General features: G+C 45.7%; 1 protein-coding gene across 4 annotated transcripts; it reads left to right on the forward strand.

Annotated features, from left to right (window-relative positions):
• The first annotated feature begins 1,937 nt into the window (after nt 1-1,937).
• On the forward strand, nt 1,938-18,668 carry pcdh10b (protocadherin 10b). Of its 4 annotated transcripts, none has more exons than XM_026181892.1 (5): nt 1,938-4,973; nt 5,842-5,900; nt 6,054-6,160; nt 15,505-15,840; nt 17,408-18,668. In XM_026181892.1, the coding sequence occupies exons 1-5, from the start codon at nt 2,625-2,627 to the stop codon at nt 17,425-17,427; spliced, it is 2,871 nt and encodes a 956-aa protein (XP_026037677.1). In that variant the 5' UTR covers nt 1,938-2,624; the 3' UTR covers nt 17,428-18,668. The 4 variants fall into 4 exon arrangements, with proteins under 4 accessions (XP_026037677.1, XP_026037658.1, XP_026037685.1 ...); XM_026181873.1 differs by having other exon boundaries at nt 1,939-5,138; XM_026181884.1 differs by having other exon boundaries at nt 1,941-5,138; nt 15,505-15,662.
• The last annotated feature ends 389 nt before the right edge of the window (nt 18,669-19,057 follow it).

Genomic DNA, 19,057 nt, shown 5'->3' on the forward strand with positions numbered 1-19,057 from the left:
TCAACTGTGTTGTATGTATTTTTGTTTTTGTGAAAAAAGCCTCCAGTCTTTTTTCATTGTCTAAAGTTTTCTTGCTCACTAGTTTTGCAGGCTTTCTGATGGTCTGTGGTCAATGTCTGTCCTTGGACAGGAAGGAGTATATCAGAGAGACGCTCAGGTCAAACCCTTAGAGACAAACGTCGAGTATAAAGGTTGGTAGGATGCAGTGAAGGAGGGCAAGCAGAGGATTGGTGTGAGGGAGGAGGATGCTGAGGATGGAAGCAGACCATCCACTGTGGTGACCTCTAGAGGGAGCAGCCAAAAGAAGAAGAACATACTGCATTTCCATATATATTTACACGCTTTGATAAAGTGCTGCGGCTATTTGCTACTTTCCCTGCAAAATATGAAGAATTGAGACTTTTGCACATTAATGTCTCGGTTCCTTCATGCAATTCATTCTCCAACAGCTGACGTCAAACTAAATCTATAAAACAACAAAAGGGGAAAATACAAATCACAAAGTAACATTTCATTATACACATAAAACTAAATTTACTCTATAATCTATATTAAAAATCAGGAAATAGTCACTTCTGGTACAGATCCTTGATTTTGAGCTTGTTATGCTTCCTCCTTTAAACTGACTAAAATTCCCTGCTTGAAATAACAATGCAAATACCAAAGTTCAACCTTTCTGGATTTCTGTTAATAGAACGTAGATTTTCTAAAATGTGTTGCATTCAGTCGTCAAAGCAGTCTGACTCTGTGTTACTGAGTAACCAGAGTAAAGTACTGACAGGTGTCCTGTAGATGAAACATGCTGAGATATCTACTGCATCCTGCTCTTCTTATTAGCCGTCCTTTTGTTTGTTTGTTTATTCTGTGAACATGACATGTGATCTTCCCTAACGTCCATGGTGGACACAGAAACCCCGAGTGACCACAACATACAGACCGAGCTGCAGCTGACTCCAGCGTTCGTGTCACCAGTACCTGAGGACCAAAATCACGTCATTTTGTTACTGCGCTAAAAAAGGAAAAGCACAAATATCTCTGTTAGACTGCAGACACAAATCAGGAGCAAAGTGGATCAATGACCTCCTCATTGTAAGCTCACAGTGTCCTCAACACATTTCTCTTTGTTTTGCACTTTTCAAGAAGGTCAAAAGCTGATGCGTGACCTCTTTTTAGTTTCAGGGGCCCATCTGCGATTTCTGCAAACGCACCAAACTGCTGTGAACTGAATGATTAAGTGGAGCTCGTACTGCAATAACCTGTCAGTGATATGCGTGTTTTTACTAAAGCGTATGAATTAAGTGTATCACTAGAGTTCAGCCCACACGGCACAGAGACTTCACTGAGCCGACACGGACCCCCGAAACCTCGCCGCCCAGGCCTTTGACACATACAGAAGTTGTTTAGCGGATCGATTAGCCTGCTCACCGCACTTATGCTTGAATGACAGCGCGTCTGCGCGTTTTCTACTCTCACAGTAAAAGATAATCATACCATCTTCTACTTTTACCTTTTACTCTCGCCACGTTCATTGGTCCACGCATAAAATCTGAGTATGCATGTGACAATAACTATTTGTATTACACTGAAGTGCTGGCCGTGATTCAGACCCTGGTTTGCATTTACTCCGGCAGGGGTCGTATGCGCTCCGCGGATGTGCTACTCCCCCTGCCTCTCTGTTCCACTGCTGTGTGGTTGGAACAGAGATGTAACGCTTCTACCGTTGGCTGTAATTATATCGCACAGCCCTGGGAGCAGCACGTGAATGCTGAATACATGCATATCACAACATTTGCATGCATTAACCTGGCTCGCCCAGCGTGTCCTCGGGCTCACACAGGCTCTGCCACCAAGTCAACAAGTGCTCCACTCTAATCACACCCTGGTTCATTAGTGGTGCACTTTATAACGGACGAGTTGGGAAGGGCATTACGCACTTGAGAAATAAATTCCTTCTCGCTCCTGTCCCCTTTTCTCTTTGCCTGCAGGCAGGTATCCTTAAGAGAAGTCAGTCTGCGCTCAGAGGGAGGTAGAGAGATACAGAGAAGCAGTGAGGGAGACGAAGGCCGAGCGGACGAGCAACCCCAACAGCCAATCAGGAGAGAGCTTTCCGCGTGATTTACAGCTGCGGGGGCTGAGAGGCGAGGCGCGACTCAGGGAAAAAAGCAAACAGTTGAGTGAAGAGCATCAGTGGAGAGTGGAGTGGAGGCGGCTGCAGTGAGGAACAGGACGCCGAGAGGAAAGAGACAGCCAGAGTCTGCAGTAGATTTCATCACTGAAGACAGAGTCGTATGTTTTTCCTGTGGATTATAATTTATGTTTCCAACTTTCAGCTGTCTGAGATTCTGCGCTTTACTGGAATGTGCGCTGAGGCTTCACCTGGACGCATGTGCGAAAGTAACAGCCAGTTTTTAAAAGTGAAAAATATCATCGAGTCCTTTGGATTCCTGTCAGAAATGAAATGCGCCTTTTTTTAATCCCACAGAGTTTTCCGGACCTCTTGTACATTTACAGAGACTTTACGCATTTTGGAGACTTTACGCATTTACTGTAATGGGTGATGTAAACTGACATTTTTTCACTAACATATATGATATTTTTACCCAAGTGCACTTGTTTTCACGGCGATGATTGTGCTTTTGCTTGTCCTGTGCATCGCGGATGGAGTGCTCTGTCAGATACGCTACTCTGTCCCGGAGGAGGCGGACCATGGCACGCTGGTGGGAAATATTGCCGAGGACCTGGGTCTGGACCTCACCAAGCTAGCCTCCCGGCGCTTCCAAGTGGTGCCCAACTCTCGGACACCCTATCTGGAGGTGAACCTGGAGAACGGGGTCCTGTTCGTTAACGAGAAAATCGACCGGGAGCAGATTTGCAAGCAGAGTGCGAGCTGTCAGCTAAACATGGAGGTGTTCTTGGAGAACCCATTAGAACTATTCCGGGTTGAAATCGAAGTGGTGGACATTAACGACAACCCACCCAGTTTCCCGGAGACCGATATCACGGTGGAGATCTCAGAGAGCGCCACTCCGGGCACCCGCTTCCCCTTGGAGAGCGCGTTCGACCCGGACGTTGGCTCCAACGCTTTACGCACGTACGATATCACCACGAACAACTTCTTTTACCTGGACGTGCAGACCCAGACGGACGGGAACAAGTTCGCGGAGCTTGTGTTGGAGAAGCCGCTGGACCGGGAGCAGCAGACGGCGCACAGGTACGTGCTAACCGCCGTGGACGGCGGTCAGCCTCCGCGGACTGGCACCGCGCTGCTGGTCGTCAAAGTGTTGGACTCTAACGACAACGTGCCCGTGTTTGAGCAGCCGGTGTACACGGTGAGCCTGTCGGAGAACGCGCCGCTGGGCACGCTCGTCATACAGCTGAACGCCACCGACCTGGACGAGGGACTGAATGGAGAAATCGTTTATTCATTCAGCAACCACATCTCCAGCCGCGTCAAAGACCTGTTCTCTATAGATTCACGCACCGGGCGCATCGAGGTGCGCGGAGAGGTGGATTTCGAGGAGAGCAGCCTCTATCAAATCTTTGTTCAGGCCAAAGATCTGGGACCAAACGCCGTGCCCGCGCACTGTAAAGTCCTCGTCAAACTCAGCGACGTGAACGACAACGCACCGGAAATTACTTTCAGCACTGTCACGGAGTCGGTGAGCGAGAATGCGGCTCCCGGGACCGTGATCGCGCTGCTGAGCGTCACGGATCGGGACGCAGAGGAGAACGGACAGGTCCACGTGGAGATCCTCGGCGACGTCCCGTTTAAACTGAAATCTTCCTTTAAAAATTACTTCACTATAGTCACCGACGGGCCGCTGAACCGCGAGCAGGCGGACTCCTACTCCGTCACTGTGGTCGCGCGCGATAAAGGAACGCCGTCACTGGCCACCAGTAAATCCATTCGAGTGCAGGTGTCAGACGAAAACGACAACGCGCCCACGTTCACACAGCCCGTATATGACGTGTACGTGACAGAAAACAACGTGCCAGGGGCGTACATACACGCGGTGACGGCCCTGGACCCGGACATTGGGCAGAATGCTGTCATCAGCTACTCCATATTAGAGTGTGACATCCAGGGCATGTCAGTCAAAACCTACGTGTCAATCAACGAGGAGACAGGCTATCTCTATGCTCTCAGATCGTTCGATTATGAGCAGCTGAAGGAGTTCACGTTCATGGTCAAGGCCAAAGACGCAGGGACCCCAGAGCTCTCCTCCAATGCCACTGTTAAAGTCATCATTGTGGACCAGAATGACAACGCCCCGCTAGTGCTGGCTCCCCTGGGAAAGAACGGCACAGCCAAGGAGCCCCTGCCTCGCTCTGCTGAGCCAGGCTATCTGGTGACACGTGTCGTGGCCATGGATGCGGATGATGGAGAGAACGCTCGTCTGTCCTACAGCATCCAGAGGGGAAACGAGAATGGCATGTTCAGGATGGACTGGAGAACAGGTGAACTCAGGACTGCGAGGCGGGTATCGGTCAAGCGAGACCCCCATCAGCAGTACGACCTGTTGATTGAGGTGCGAGACCACGGCCAGCCGCCTCTGTCCTCTAGCGCCAGCGTGCTGGTGGTGCTGGTGGACAGTGTGGCTGAAGGCCGTGGCGGTGGGGAGAAAGGCGGGACCTCCAAGGCAAAGGACAGCACCCTGGACCTCACTCTCATCCTTATCATCGCCCTGGGCTCCGTCTCCTTCATCTTCCTCCTGGTTATGATTGTGCTGGCTGTGCGCTGTCAGAAGGACAAAAAGCTTAACATCTATACTTGCCTGACCAGTGACTGTTGTTTTGGCTGCAGCTCCTGCTGCTCGCGGCAGGGCAGGGCCCGCAAGAAAAAGCTCAGCAAGTCGGATATCATGCTGGTGCAAAGTGCCGTTAACGTCAGCGGGGCTGGCACAGCTCAAGTCCCTGTGGAGGAATCTGGGAGCTTTGGCTCCCACCACCAAAACCAGAACTATTGCTACCAGGTATGTCTCACTCCAGAGTCTGCCAAAACTGACCTCATGTTCCTAAAGCCATGTAGTCCTTCTAGGAGCACAGACACCGATCACAACCCGTGTGGGGCCATAGTGACAGGGTACACAGACCAGCAGCCTGACATCATATCAAACGGCAGCATTTTATCAAATGAGGTAAGAGCCCCTCTCCTGCCTGCGGTTTAAACCTTTCCATCTGAGTTCCTCCGCATGCCTAAACCTGATTCATGTCCCCTTAGACGTCTGATAAGAATGAAATATAAACCAGAGACATTCAGGAGCCATTTCATCCCCCAAAATTTCACTTCACTGGCATGCTAGCTCCTCAGATGGGTGTTATTGTGTGCCGATACATCAACTGTAACACAATGTGATAGAAAATGAAAGCAGATATGGAAATGAGAAACCTTGACTTTTGCGATCCTTAAACAGCAACGACTGCATGTTTATGATGTGCTTCCACGGCTGATAAATTAGAAAAGGTGTATAAAGACAATGTATGTTGGCAAAGAGGCTGCTGGTGGGTGTGGGAGTATAATGGGTGTATATGTGTGCGTGAAGCCCAGTCACCCAGGATTAAATATATACTGTTCAAACTGTTGGATCTCTGGGCTGCTGCAGCCTACATAGGTGCGCTACTTCACCTTGCACCTTGGCAACATGTCTGCAGAGCTTCCCCTCCCTGTGGGATGGAAGTCTCCACTGGTGGAGATGAATGACACATGTAATAGTTACGTCAACTCAAAGCTGTGTGGGTTGTGTCGTCTCTGGCTCGATGGATGTAATGTTCTTTTGTTTTTCTGCTGCTTTGTTCTCTCTACATAAGGAGACGCACTAAAAGCTGCCCCTTCTCTTTCAGACCAAACACCAGCGAGCTGAACTCAGCTACTTGGTCGACAGGCCGCGACGTGTCAACAGGTAAATATGGAAAAAGCCCTTCTACCTGCTCTTCTACCAGCTGGTCTGCTTCTAGCTCATTTGCTGATATCTCCCATTACTGTGATGCTGACATGGATTAAGAAAAACAAAGCGAGGTCGTCTTTTTTTATTTTAATGTTCTCTTCATTTCAGTTCAGCCTTCCAGGAGGCCGACCTGGTCAGCTCCAAAGACAGTGGCCACGGAGACAGCGAGCAGGGAGACAGCGACCACGACGCCACCAATCGAGGCCATTCGTCTGGTAAGTGCTGGCTTTGTATGAACTCTTTGTCTTCTCTCTGCCCCTCGGGCATCTATAGATCTGAGGAGGATCTGCTGATTAGCATTGTGGTCCAGAAGCTGCTCGTCTCTCCACTGTTGAAATCTGGCAGCACATTGTGCAGGGCTGGAAAAATGAATGCTTATTTCTAAAGGTCATCATCATCCACAGCCAGAGTCGGCGTCTGAGGTCTTTTAGCTGTTGTGTTGTGCCTGCGTGGGATTATCGCTTAAACTCTTGCACCAGAATCAAACCTTTCCCTGTGAGCCGCATCCAAGTGCTCGCTCCTAAAGCCGACACATAATATTTGTTACTGTGATGTTTGCCGTGTGGTGATTGAATGTCTTGAGTGAGGCTTCCACTGCTGTTTGTAAATATGTGGCGGCGTTAATGAGGATCCTGCTCCCTGTGAGCGCGGTCACTCGGTGCTGCAGACCACTTGACGAGGTGTGATGGGCTTGTTAATGAGGCTGGGCTCGCACTGGAGTGCTGGGAAGCCGACCAAATAGGTTGTGGCTGTAGCAAACAAACCGTGCAATTCATCCGTTCATTAGATTAATTAATGCACTTATTCATGCTGTTACTCTCTAACTGCACGCCCCCCCTGCTTGTTTTTTCCTCCCTTCCATGCACGGGCTGTTTTTCTCATTTAATTCTTCCCTGCCTTACAAGAGGACCCTGCTGATGTATAAAAGCTAGGTTTAGCTCTTTATTTGGTGCCCACTGTGGATGAGGTCTGTCATCATGTCTGGTCAGCCACAGCAGGCGCCCCCATCGTGCCAAATGGAATTTGCCTGCCACTTCCAGTGTCACCCCAGTAGGCCTGGTTTACATGGAGCTCAGTGACAGAGGCACGCAGAGCCGGACCCGTCTCTGCCAGCACGGCCTGACTTTACACAGATACCCTGCTGCACCGTCTTTATTTTTCCTTCTAATCTGCTTTATGTGCATGGAGGTGTACTACTTTGACTTTATTAGCATGTGCACACTCTCTGATGCGTTTTACTGACAGGAGATGTTCTTACATTTCACGACTGTTCACAAAAAACAGACAAACAGGAATAAATAAAGACTTCCTGAGCTCAGATTGCATGATTATATAAACCGTGCTGCGTGCTCAGAGTTGGTGAGTTAGTGGAGATTAACACAATTTGTTGTTGATTTAAATAAACTGGACCAGCACACAGTGACCCGGGGCCTCTGTTCCGATTTCTCCAACTTGCTTTGCTTAGAACTTAATTCATGCTAATTTATGTTCATGTACGCTCCACATGTGTGCTGATTATCAGCTGAAACAATGAAGCATGTCTGTGATTTAACAGATCACGCTTAGCTTAAGCTGCTGTTGCTGTTTGTTAGACCATGCTAGCATCATATGTTAGCCTACCCATACAGTCCCTACTCTGGATGGTCCAGCACGTCCAGCTGTGAAACAGCGTCCCATACCCTTTGCATACCCTTGGTGCGGCAGATAGCATGAGTTACTTTGTTGCAAAGCTTAATGCCTTTACCCAGATTATTTGCTGTGCATTTAGTCGTTGTTTGATTAGGATAATTGATAGCACGGCTTAGAGCGCCATCATTCTGCGAGCTAATCTAGTTTGTCAGTAGTGAGGCTGCATCAGTGTTTAATAAATCCACGTGTTAGCTTTCCTCTTGGCTCTCACAGACTTCATGAATGCATCACCTTTTTCTCTTTCATCTAGAGCTGGGCGATATGAGATTTTTTCATATCACGATATGTTTTTTTCATTTCAGGTGATAACGATATCTATCACGATATCAGCCAAAGAACTATATTTGTAAGATTTAAATGTGCCGTTGCTCACAAGTAAAATGTGAAATAATCAGCAGCTTGTTTTTAAATATTTATTTCCCATAATAAGTTCAACAGGGTAGATGTACTTAAGGAACATGAGACTTTTTCAGATAAATAAAGGCAAATATTGCAAACTACACAAAAGGCAGCCGCTAAAGCGTTTAAGTTTCAAAACAGAACAAACGAAACAGACTAAACTGTCAATTCCACTTAGAAACAAAATATTAATTCTAAAAATAAATCTTAGTTTGTTTTACAGAAGAACAGACAAAACTGACTAACTTTTGTCAATATCAAATAAACTGAGAACTAAAAGGAAATTCTCAATCTCTCCTTGTTGTATAGCTGAGCTTTTCAAACAGTTTTAACAGTTACTTTAGTCTGACAAAAGCCGAATGACGAATTAGCGCTTCCAGTCAGAGACTGAGGCTACGTCCACACGTACACGGGTATTTTTGAAAACGGAGATTTTCCGTTTTCGTTTTAAAAAATAATCCCGTCCACACATAAAGGCAGAAATGAAGGAAAACGCTGCTATGAACATGCCAAAGCAGCAGGTGGCGCTAGATTCCTAACCGTGCAGAAATGTTGGCCAATCAGAAGTCTAGAAGCCTCGGTGGGAAAAAGTAAACAAAGCTGTGGCATAGAAGCAGAACCGAGTCGTATGTGTGGAGGGACAGTAACTGTGTATATGTAAGCATTTAAACACTGCAGAGAGTAGAATTAACAGTAACAGTATTGTAGAAATTCATTTCACCGAAACAATAACGTGGCGCACAGTGTGACGCATGCACCAGTTTATTGTATTTCCAGACTTGCTTTCGGCACAATTTACAGTGCAGCTACTCTGTTTTTGTCAGACTTGAAATAGCCGAAATACCTTCACACTACGGAGCTTCTATGGCTCTTCCGTTCGACAATCTCTCCGGCATTGGAACCATCATCTGTTTTCTCTTCGGTCACGCTCGGTTGATTTTTCTAGTCGGTACACTCATTTCCTCCATTACGCACTGGCACCATTACCCGCTGGCCGCTTCCCAAACAAACACATGTGCGGCTTGGCACTTGTGCTGTACGTAACAAGTCACGCGACGTGACGCTGCGGCTGTGATTGGTTCGGCTCTGCGCTACTTAATTTGGATCGGCTGACCTTTTTTTTTTTTTTTTTTTTTTAAGAGGACAAGAGCGGCGAGGTCTATCGCGATAGCTTAATTTCTCTATCGAGTAAAAGTTATATCGCGATACATATCGTTATCGTTCTATCGCCCAGCTCTACTTTCATCCTTCCTTTCTTTCTGTGCAGTCAGAGTTATAGGACACGACTGATTTCATTTACCTCATAAAATACTATATCTTCACCTGCTGGAGGCTGGAGGCAGGCCCAGTGTTCATCATTATTCTCATATCCTTTTCTTTTTTTTTGAAGCGTAGCCGTTGTTGTATTTTTTGTTGACACGGTGATTTGTGTTCTTCTTCCTGTGGTTAGCTGCTTTGTCATGCCAACATTTTCTGCTGCTTCAGGCACTCAGCTCTGTTGTTCTCTGATCAAAGGCCGCTCCGTTTTTCCTCATCAAGGATGTAAAGAGACCAGACGTCACCTGTAATGAACACGTGAACCGGCTGAAAGAGCCGTTTAACTCAAACAGGATTTTGTAGCATTGGAGACAAACTGGTTACGTTTGGATCGAGTGTGGAGGAAAAACTGCTGCTCAGATCAGAGCGGATATCATTTTCGAGGTATCTGAGTGCAGCGTTACAGTCACGTGAATATACACTTATGAGTGTGTGTGTGTGTGTGTGTAACCATGGCTGTGATATAGTCCAATCAGAAATGCAGACTCTGTTTAACATTCAACGAGCTTCCTTGACTGCTGTCATGTTTATTATCACTGCTGCGGTTTACACACAATCAGAATTGGTCTGTTAAACTATTCTAGGATGAAATGAATGAGTTCTTAATTGTGTAATTATCCCCTTTCTAACACGCCAAGAATAATGAGTCACATTTGAACAGAAATAGCTGATTCTGTCTGACCAGCAGCCAAAAAAGCCCAAAGACATTCAGTCCTCAGTGTCTGACGGTGGTGAAAGATCCTTTAATGAAACAAGAGGAGGAATAACTTTGTACAAAATTTAGCACAAGAAGAAAAGGGGGGGGGGCTTTAAGTGGTGGAAATGGATCGAAAGTTAAAATGCTTCAAGCCTTTGTTGGTTATTGGAGAGTCTTTACCTCCGCCAAACGTGGAGCCGAGAAGAAGCTCGAGTATTAAACTATCACTGAATTACAATACATGTGAAATACATATGAAGTCATAGTGGCATTTATTTTAAATAAGAACACATCACATGTTTGCTGGGTAGCTCTGCATAAACGACTTTATTTCTAAATATGTGAGTTAATGAGTTCATCATTCATCTGGAATTCATCCATGAATATCATCTGGATTTTTTTTATTAGGGCCCAATGCAATACCACCGTATTGTTGTTGTTGTTGTTGTTGTTATTATTATTATTATTATTATTATTATTATTATTGTGGCAAATGTATTGGCTTTTTTGAGGGCCTAAAGATGCTCAAAAACTCAAAAGTTTTGCACATGCATCGGGTCTGGTGAAAATGTACATATGTTCATGTTTTCAGACATGGGCGGGGCAAAATGGCTCAATAGCGCCACCTAGAAGAATGAAACAATATAGGCCCGGGCTGGGTATGATGTACATGTATGAGATTTTGCACACATATCTAACATCAAGAGGTGCACATTTCCAGGCGTTAGTTTTGCAAACTCCTCCTGGGGAAATGTGAAAAAGCGAATCTTTAGTGATCCATAAACATTATTTTGGTGTAATTATAAAAAACTATAAAGCAGATGAGAGACGAGCAGAGGGAGAAGACTTGAGTCTGCAGTTTATTGTCTTACAGCTGGATGTGCTCTCTGCCTGCTCGGTTGTTTGGCACTAAAACCATTTGGTTACCGTGTGTTGTTATTGCTGCCCCCCTCCCATCACAGCACCCACCACCAAGGAGATGAGGTGTTCCTGAGATCCCAGCACTATCTGAAGTATTTGACCAGCAATAAAAGCTTTTATATAAAATGATAATAACATCATTATAGTGTGTTAGCAGCTCGTTATGACACAGTCCACGCATGTTAAAATAATTTATAAAATAGTTGTTTTTTATTTCACAAACTGATAACATAGATACAATTTTAACATTACAAATGTTAATTTAAATATTTAATATTTAAATTTCCAAAGTTTAATTATGTATCGAATAGGGGTGGGGGGAAAAAATCGATACTGTGTAGTATCGTGATATTTTGTTTGCTAATAATGTATCGATACAGGGACGGCAGAAATCGATATTTTGTTACAAAAAAGGTTTTTGTGCTCTGACTTCAGAGCATGTTGATCCTTTTTCTGAGCAACAATCCTGACACTGTCCAAATGTTTTTAACTTGTTTTATGGCAGCAATAAACACGACAGTTTACTTATTTTATTTTAAGACATGTTTTATTTTAATTAAGTTTAAAACTTTTTTATTTAATGTAAAATTATATTTTGTTTTAATTTACTTCCAAATTCTTCAGTTGCTGAAGGGGCTGCATAGTTTTCATATTGCATAGTTCAGAATAGCTATAATTGTACCAGATGGTTGCATTCAGTTAAGTTGGACTAGACTGTAATACAAACCGTTCAGTTTGTCAACAATAAAACTGACTGAGATGAGAGAAAGACTGAGTGCGAGACTTTGTTATTAGATAAAATGAATATTGATAAAGTTTACCTTTATGTGCAGAATTTAAATATCGCAAAATATTTTAAAAATTGCAATAATATCGTATCGTGAGTTAAATATCGTGATAATATCGTACCGTGGGATGTTTGGTGATTCCCACCTCTAGTATCGAATGACAGCCTGCTTGTGATTCACTGTGTAAACTCCTGACATGACTGTGAAGAAACCACATGAACCTGTAAAAGATGTTTGGAAGGAGAAAGTTGACTGAGCTTAGTACTTAGCACCAGTATTAATATATTATATTATGAGTTTAAGAAAACAGAGCAAATGTGGGTTCAGTTGTGAGGTTTGAATTCTCAGAGGCGAGACGGCTGAGCAGCTGTGGATTCAGACCCTCTGGGACCACTCGTCCACGTTTCCAGTCCTGCTCCATTTTATCAATACGGCCAATGTCGCGCACTCGGAGCAGATCGAGTCGAGGCGCTTATCCAATTTTCAACCCCTCCTCCACCCCCGCCGCATTCCCGTCTCCCCCCCTGCCGAGATGAATTTCTCCTTAGGCCTGCCGTTCACGTTATCACCGTGGTAACAGCTCGCTGATCAGTAATTCATTTTTCAGACCTCTGCATACCAATTACCAAATGAAGGTTATTATCGGGACTTTGCGTTTGCCCTGTGCGAGCGGCGTTCGGAATGCTAAGATGAGACGAGGTGTCGGAAGCAACGAGGGTCAGCTCGCTCCAAGAGCTCGCTGCCCTCCCTCCCCCGTCTCCTCGCTGCTCCTGCTTGTGTGTGTCTTAGTGTGAGACATGTTGACATAGTTCTTCTTAATCCTGCGTTGAAGTGGAGGCCAGACACTGACAATTTTCTGCGAGCGTGATTTATGAAGCTTCTTTCAGCTGCAGAGCACAGGCGGAGGACGCCGTGGAGAGAGAAGAGTATCACCTGCAACCTTTATTCACATTTTAAGCACAGCCCTGTGTGTGTGTTTACGACTGCCTCGTTCGACAGGGGAACGTGTAGTTTTGAGAAGATGTCGTGACGTGGCTCTGTGGCTGAATCCCCCTCGCCGAGGCCAAACGCCACATTTCCTGTTCCTATTTTGAGAATTAACACAGCGTCCATTTTGTAATATAAGCAGAGCTCTTCTTTCCACGCTGTGTTTTTGCTGCTCACAGTGCAACGCTGTCTGCGCGAGCAGGTGCACTGATATAGTGTGTCAGCACTGCTTTGCCTCGTGGCTGCGGCTCCATCAAAGTGTACAATAAGTTGTTTCCTTCCATGTAAGAGGCCGTACTAAAGCCTCCTGCCGTGGTATATTTATGGCACGTTGCTTAATATTTAATAGGAAACCCTCTCGTTAGGAGACTGGGCACTTTTCCAAGTTGCTAGTGACAGCAAGCCAAATTAATCCTCTTGTAACAAAGCAAATTCCCCCTTTGCTGACCGTTAAGGACACAGAACAAAATGCACACACTCTGCTTACTGGGATGACAGCAGTCTTAGCCTAATCAGTCTGTATTCAGAGGGATTAGCAGCAGATAGCCTGAGCTGGACATTTTAGCCCCAAACAGAGTCAAACACACACACACGCAAGGATTTAGGCTTCGAAAACATGCGTCCGCAAGATCTGGGCCCAAGTGCAAAAACATTTGGGGCAGCAAACACAAAATTTGGCTTAAGGCTTACAGTTGGCCTGCATAGCTGCGCTTTTCATATATGATGAACTACAAAGGATGCACTTAAATCGACTGGTACCTGTAAACTCTTCAGTGCTTTCATCCCATGTTTCAGCACCTTTAACCCAACATTCGCTACAACGATGCATCGACATGCAGACACGAGGTGCAAACACCACCCGCTGAGCCATCCTGCCTGTTTGTACTGCAAACACATGATGGGTCTTTGTTGTTCCTAAAAACTGCTCACCCACTTTGAATGGATGTAGACACCTGTTAAGTAAATATGGCAGAATGTGCTAATAATGATAAAGACGGTGACTGACCGTCCACTATATGTTACACATGTTCACCGTCCTGTTGTCTTTTGTCATTTGTGATGTGCTTGAGCCGCTTGAGACAAATTGCCGATTCCTTATTTTAGGTGCAAGCTCAGGTTAAACATCTGCTGCTGTTTGACTCGATTAGTGTTACAAACACTGAAAAACCTTTTGGAACTGAATCACCCTGAAAGCATCCACTCAGTGTACCCATGCAGTGACACGAGCCGGTTGTTCTTCTGATGTCAGAGTAAAAATGTAAAATCGTTGTGGAAAAACAGACCAAACAGAGTAGGTTTGGCGCAGCATTGCAAGCATGCTGCAGTAAACTCTGTAATATCGTCCTGTACTGGGAGTCCACATCTCCGAGGATCTCACCTGGACGACCAACTGCTCCAAGCTGGTCAAGAAGGCTCACCAGCGCCTCTTCTTCTTGAGGACCCTGAGGAAGAACCACCTGTCCTCAGACATCCTGGTGAACTTCTATCGTTGCACCATCGAGAGCATCCTGACCAACTGTATAACAGTCTGGTACGGGAACTGCTCTGCCTCGGACCGGAAGGCGTTGCAGAGGGTCGTGAAAACTGCCCAGCGCATCGCCGGAGCACCACTTCCTGCCATAAAAGACATCTACAGGAAGCGGTGTCTGAAAAGGGCTGGGAAAATCATCAAAGACCCCAGTCACCCATCACATGGACTCTTCACCCTCCTGCCCTCTGGGAGGCGCTACAGGAGCCTCCGGACTAAGACCACCAGGTACCGGAACAGCTTCTTCCCCACAGCTGTCAGACTCCTGAACTCTGCCTCCTGACATCTGACCCACGTTAACTCATGGACTGAACATACACACACCCACAATGGACAACTGTACCCTCAAACACACAATAATAACATGGACTGAACCACCACTCACAACCACCAGCACTTTATAGCCTCTGTAGAAACTATCTACACCCTCACTTATCTTAACTGCACTACTGTATAGCTCTGTGTAAATAATCATTCTGTACATACGATAATCTTTAATCCTACAACTGTTTACAACTTGCATAGTTCCCATTTCTGTATAGCTGTATATCCCAGATTCTGTAAAGTTATTTATTTCATATTCTGTATAGTTTTTCATATTTATATCCTGTTCATATCCTGTACATAGCTTGTACTCACTACAGCCTGTACATACTTATAGTTATAGAATATTCACAACATACTTCATACCGTGTACATTATAACATACCATAATAGACCCATTTCTGTAATATACTCACATATCTATATTATTGCTAATATATATTGTAATATATCTACAGTATATCACTAAAGCACTTCTGGATGGATGCAAACTGCATTTCGTTGCCCTGTACCTGTGCATGTGCAATGACAATAAAGTTGAATTCTATTCTATTCTATTCTACTGCATCATCATGTCTGAACATCAGCGTGCAGCTGTCGCTCTCGAAGCGTCACGGCTAAACTCAGCTGAGAAGCTGTTTGTTTCTTGTGATGAAATCTTTATGAAGCTGAATGTGTTCGTACTGAAGCAGCAGCAGCGGAGCCACGTTGTTGATGGCTGTGTGTCAGCACAGGTTTCTTTCAGTCTATTGTGCAGCAGCTTTGATCTCAGTGCTGGGAAACAGAAAGGAATCAAAGAGCAGCTTCATAATTGCAAACTCTGAACATGTCAGATCTGGTTACAGCTTGTGCGTGCACCGTTTTGCTCGTAAAACCTTTAATTTCTTCTCCCCGCTCCCTCCCCTACAGGCGCTGATCTGTTCTCCAACTGCACAGACGAGTGTAAGGCTTTGGGCCATTCTGATCGCTGCTGGATGCCGAGCTTCGTGCCCTCTGACGGGCGCCAGGGTCCCGACTACAGGAGCAACCTCCATGTGCCCGGCATGGACTCGGTCCCCGACACAGAGGTATTTGAAAGCCCAGAGCAAACGGCCGATAGATCATTCTCCACCTTTGGCAAAGAGGCGCCTCTCAGTTCCCAACACCTCCACCAGCACCTCAGCCACCACCACGGCTCCTTAGAGAGGAAAGAGTTGGAAGCATTTCTGCCTAGCTCCAGAGCACCTTATAACCCGGCTTATTTAAGTGAGTATTGTGTTTTGCTCTGGCTGCCTTGGAGCCTGCCCGGCTCTGATCTGCTGATCAAATTAGCAGAAAAAGAAACGATTGGAAATTGAATTTTCTTCCTGGATTGGCTCGTGGAAGCTAGCGTGAAATTCATTTTAGATTTGACCGCTGTTCTCTCAGCCCTCTGTCAGAGTGTTTAACTAACTCTTCCCTCTTTCTCAAGCATCTCCATTATCTCCGTCTGTGACCATCTTATCTGCACACACACATGCAGCGCTGTGGTCTTTGGGCCCTTTCAAACAATAAATGCCAAAAGCAGTTATGATCTATAAGGTTGCTTTGATGTGGGTGGAGACGTTAGCGTTATGGGAAGCGAGACACCGGCCCTCTCACGAACAGCTGACAAACGACTGTTTTTAACCAGAGAGAAGAAGAAGGACAGACGTGGAGCTGAGCGTCTCATTCGTATTCGGCCGACATCAGCTGGTTGATCAAAAACCGGTTTCACATAATTAAAGAGAAAATAAAGCAGGAAAAGGCCCATTTTTCTAAACTGCTATTCAGAGGCCACAAACAGATCTGTCCTCAATCAGTGAAATTTGGTGATAATGCTTAATTATAATTTTGTCAAGCGGCGCCTGAAGAGGCGCCTCTCTCATCATCCGGCACAGCTAGCTGGAATTATCAGAGACCCGCTGCTTTCCTCGTGCCATCATTTAAAACCACAGCACGCTGTGGGAGCAGCAGGAAAAAGGCCTTCTCCCTGTAATTAATATTTTATTCATTGGCTGCGTTTGTCTGCTTTTCCTCGTTCTGCAACAAAAGTTGTTCGATGTGAAGCAACCCACTGCTCACATTAGAGCGCTGTCGTCGCTGTGAAAGGCCGCGTGCAGTGTTTGCACACAGGATGGGGTCAGAGGGCAGTACAGCACGAGGACAAATACATGAACAGGTGCTTGTATTTATAGTAATGATGTAGTTATGATTATGGACCGTTGCAGCAGCAGTGTGTGAAATAATAAAGCAGTAATATGAAGGTAAAAGTTGCCTTTCAGCGGTTTTTCTGCTGCAACTTGAAATGATTTGAACAAAGACAGTCGATGTGCGTCCGCTGTAAGCTGCACAGCGATTAGCTGCTCTGTCCTCGCTGTTGGTTCAACACTGAGGCGCACGGGAAGTTGTTGGAAGTTGTTTTGTCCTGCGTGTTTGTTTGGGGGGTGGGAGGAGCTCTCTAATCTCATTAAGTCAGCCAGTGATACACAAAGACCCTTTTGTCCCGGGAGGTGCAGGCCTGGGTGTGGTGTGCAGGGGGGGAGCATGAAGGAGAGGTTAGAGTGCAGACGCTCCTTTTGTTGGTGTCCTAAATAAACTGGCAGGATTCACTCTTCCCCCCAGTGCCAACATTCCCACAACACCCCCCCCCCCCCCCCCCCCCCCCCACACACACACACACACACACATGTTATCTATCAGCATTTAGCTGACACGCCGGTGACTGTGTGAGTGAGGCCGTGTCACTGCTGCTCTGCACGCACACAGATACCGACACACAACTAACCGGCTTCTGTGTTTTCTGTGCTTGCAGCGAGGAAAAGGCTTTGCTAGCTCCTTCCGCGTGGACGTACCAGAGACTGCGTGAGTTTGCACAATTTCATTGTGACGACCAAGGGTGTAAAGTTTTCAGCCCATTTTGTCCTCCACTGCCCTCATCCCTCCTCGCTCAGCAAAAACACAAAAAGAAGAAAATTTTACATGACTGCAAACAAAACGAAGAAGAAAGAAACACAAAGGAACAAAACACTCGGAGCGCTGCCGGGTTTGACAGAGACGGTGGGGAGGCTGCGGGGGAGGAACACAGGTGGAGGAATCGCCTTACTGGAGATGGCCGTTGTCTCAGCAGGACTGAGAAGCTCGCAGAGGACGAACGATGGCGACCCCCGTCACTGATCCCTTCATCTTTTTCCACTCTATGTGTGCCTGTTTACAGCACTGATGTATACATCTGTGAGGATAATGAAGCCAGATGAAGACTGCAGATGAACTACCGAAGGCAAACCCAACTGAGAGCCACCCAGAAAAACCACCACTCAGCCCTTTAGGCGTCAGAGAGAGACGCCAAGTTGTACAGGAGAATCTTTGTGCATTTCAGATGCAATACCACTGTTTTAGATTTTTCTATTCTTTTTGTGTGGTCAGGTCAAACTTTGTAAGAAAAGACTGTGGGCAGATTTTCAGTTTTTTTTATTTATTTTTTTATTTATCCGTTTGGTTTCGGTTCAGCAGCCACACGGCGGGCTCAGACCCAGTCGGCCCACGTTGTTCTGATGCGTCAAGTAGTTTCTGTCACGTGTGAGAAGTGTTTATTGTACTCTTTTAAAAGTTTGACGCTGAATATAAACCTCTCTATATAAATCTATCTATATCTTCTTGTTCTGAAGGTGTGCTGCTTGTCGGCTGGTTTCTGATTCAGAGCTTTGATCTGTTTGCTGCCCCTGAACAAGGTCGCCGGTGTTTTCACAGCCGGAGACGTAAAAAGAGACAGAACAGCCTTAGCAGATGTAAAACTCGACTTCTTATTGTTTGACATCATTTCATTATTTTTTCCACTTCAAGGTATTAATAAAGAGCATATCTATAAGTAAAATGGAGGTAATAATTTAGACTGAATCCATGGTAATTCTGTGTCATTGTAACCAAAACTTTTAAGGGTCCATTTGTAAAGGAGTGCGACAAAAACACCATCAAATGCAAAGAGTGATGTACACGGTGCAGTCCAGTTTCTCTCTCACACACTGCAGACACAGACACACTAATATGCCGACAATAAATGACAAAAGTGGTAAAAACGCCGTCTGCGTTTGTTTTCGTGTGTCCTTGTTGTGAATGTGAACGCTGCTTTCTGCTCATTCCATGCATCATTTGATGCCTAATTAAAATACAGTATCAGGTAAGGCAGACCTGCCAAAGTAAATAAGGGAGATAAAGCTGCGTTTATTCAAATGATCTCAAATGAATGTAAGTCCGTTTATCCTCGGGCCGAAGGATTCCTCTTCAGGAGGATCTCTGCGACCAGGAAGCAAATTCTAAATACAAAGGAACATTATTACGATTACATCCAGTGCTCCCTCGCTGTAACCGCGCTGTTTCATTTTTGGTGCAATGTTTTATTTTTTAGCGTATTGTGTTCTGCGTCCCGATTGGCTGTAGACCATCTCGTGCCGTGTCTCCTGTACAG

This window comes from Astatotilapia calliptera, chromosome 2, assembly GCF_900246225.1.
Source record: "Astatotilapia calliptera chromosome 2, fAstCal1.2, whole genome shotgun sequence".
Taxonomy (NCBI): domain Eukaryota; kingdom Metazoa; phylum Chordata; class Actinopteri; order Cichliformes; family Cichlidae; genus Astatotilapia; species Astatotilapia calliptera.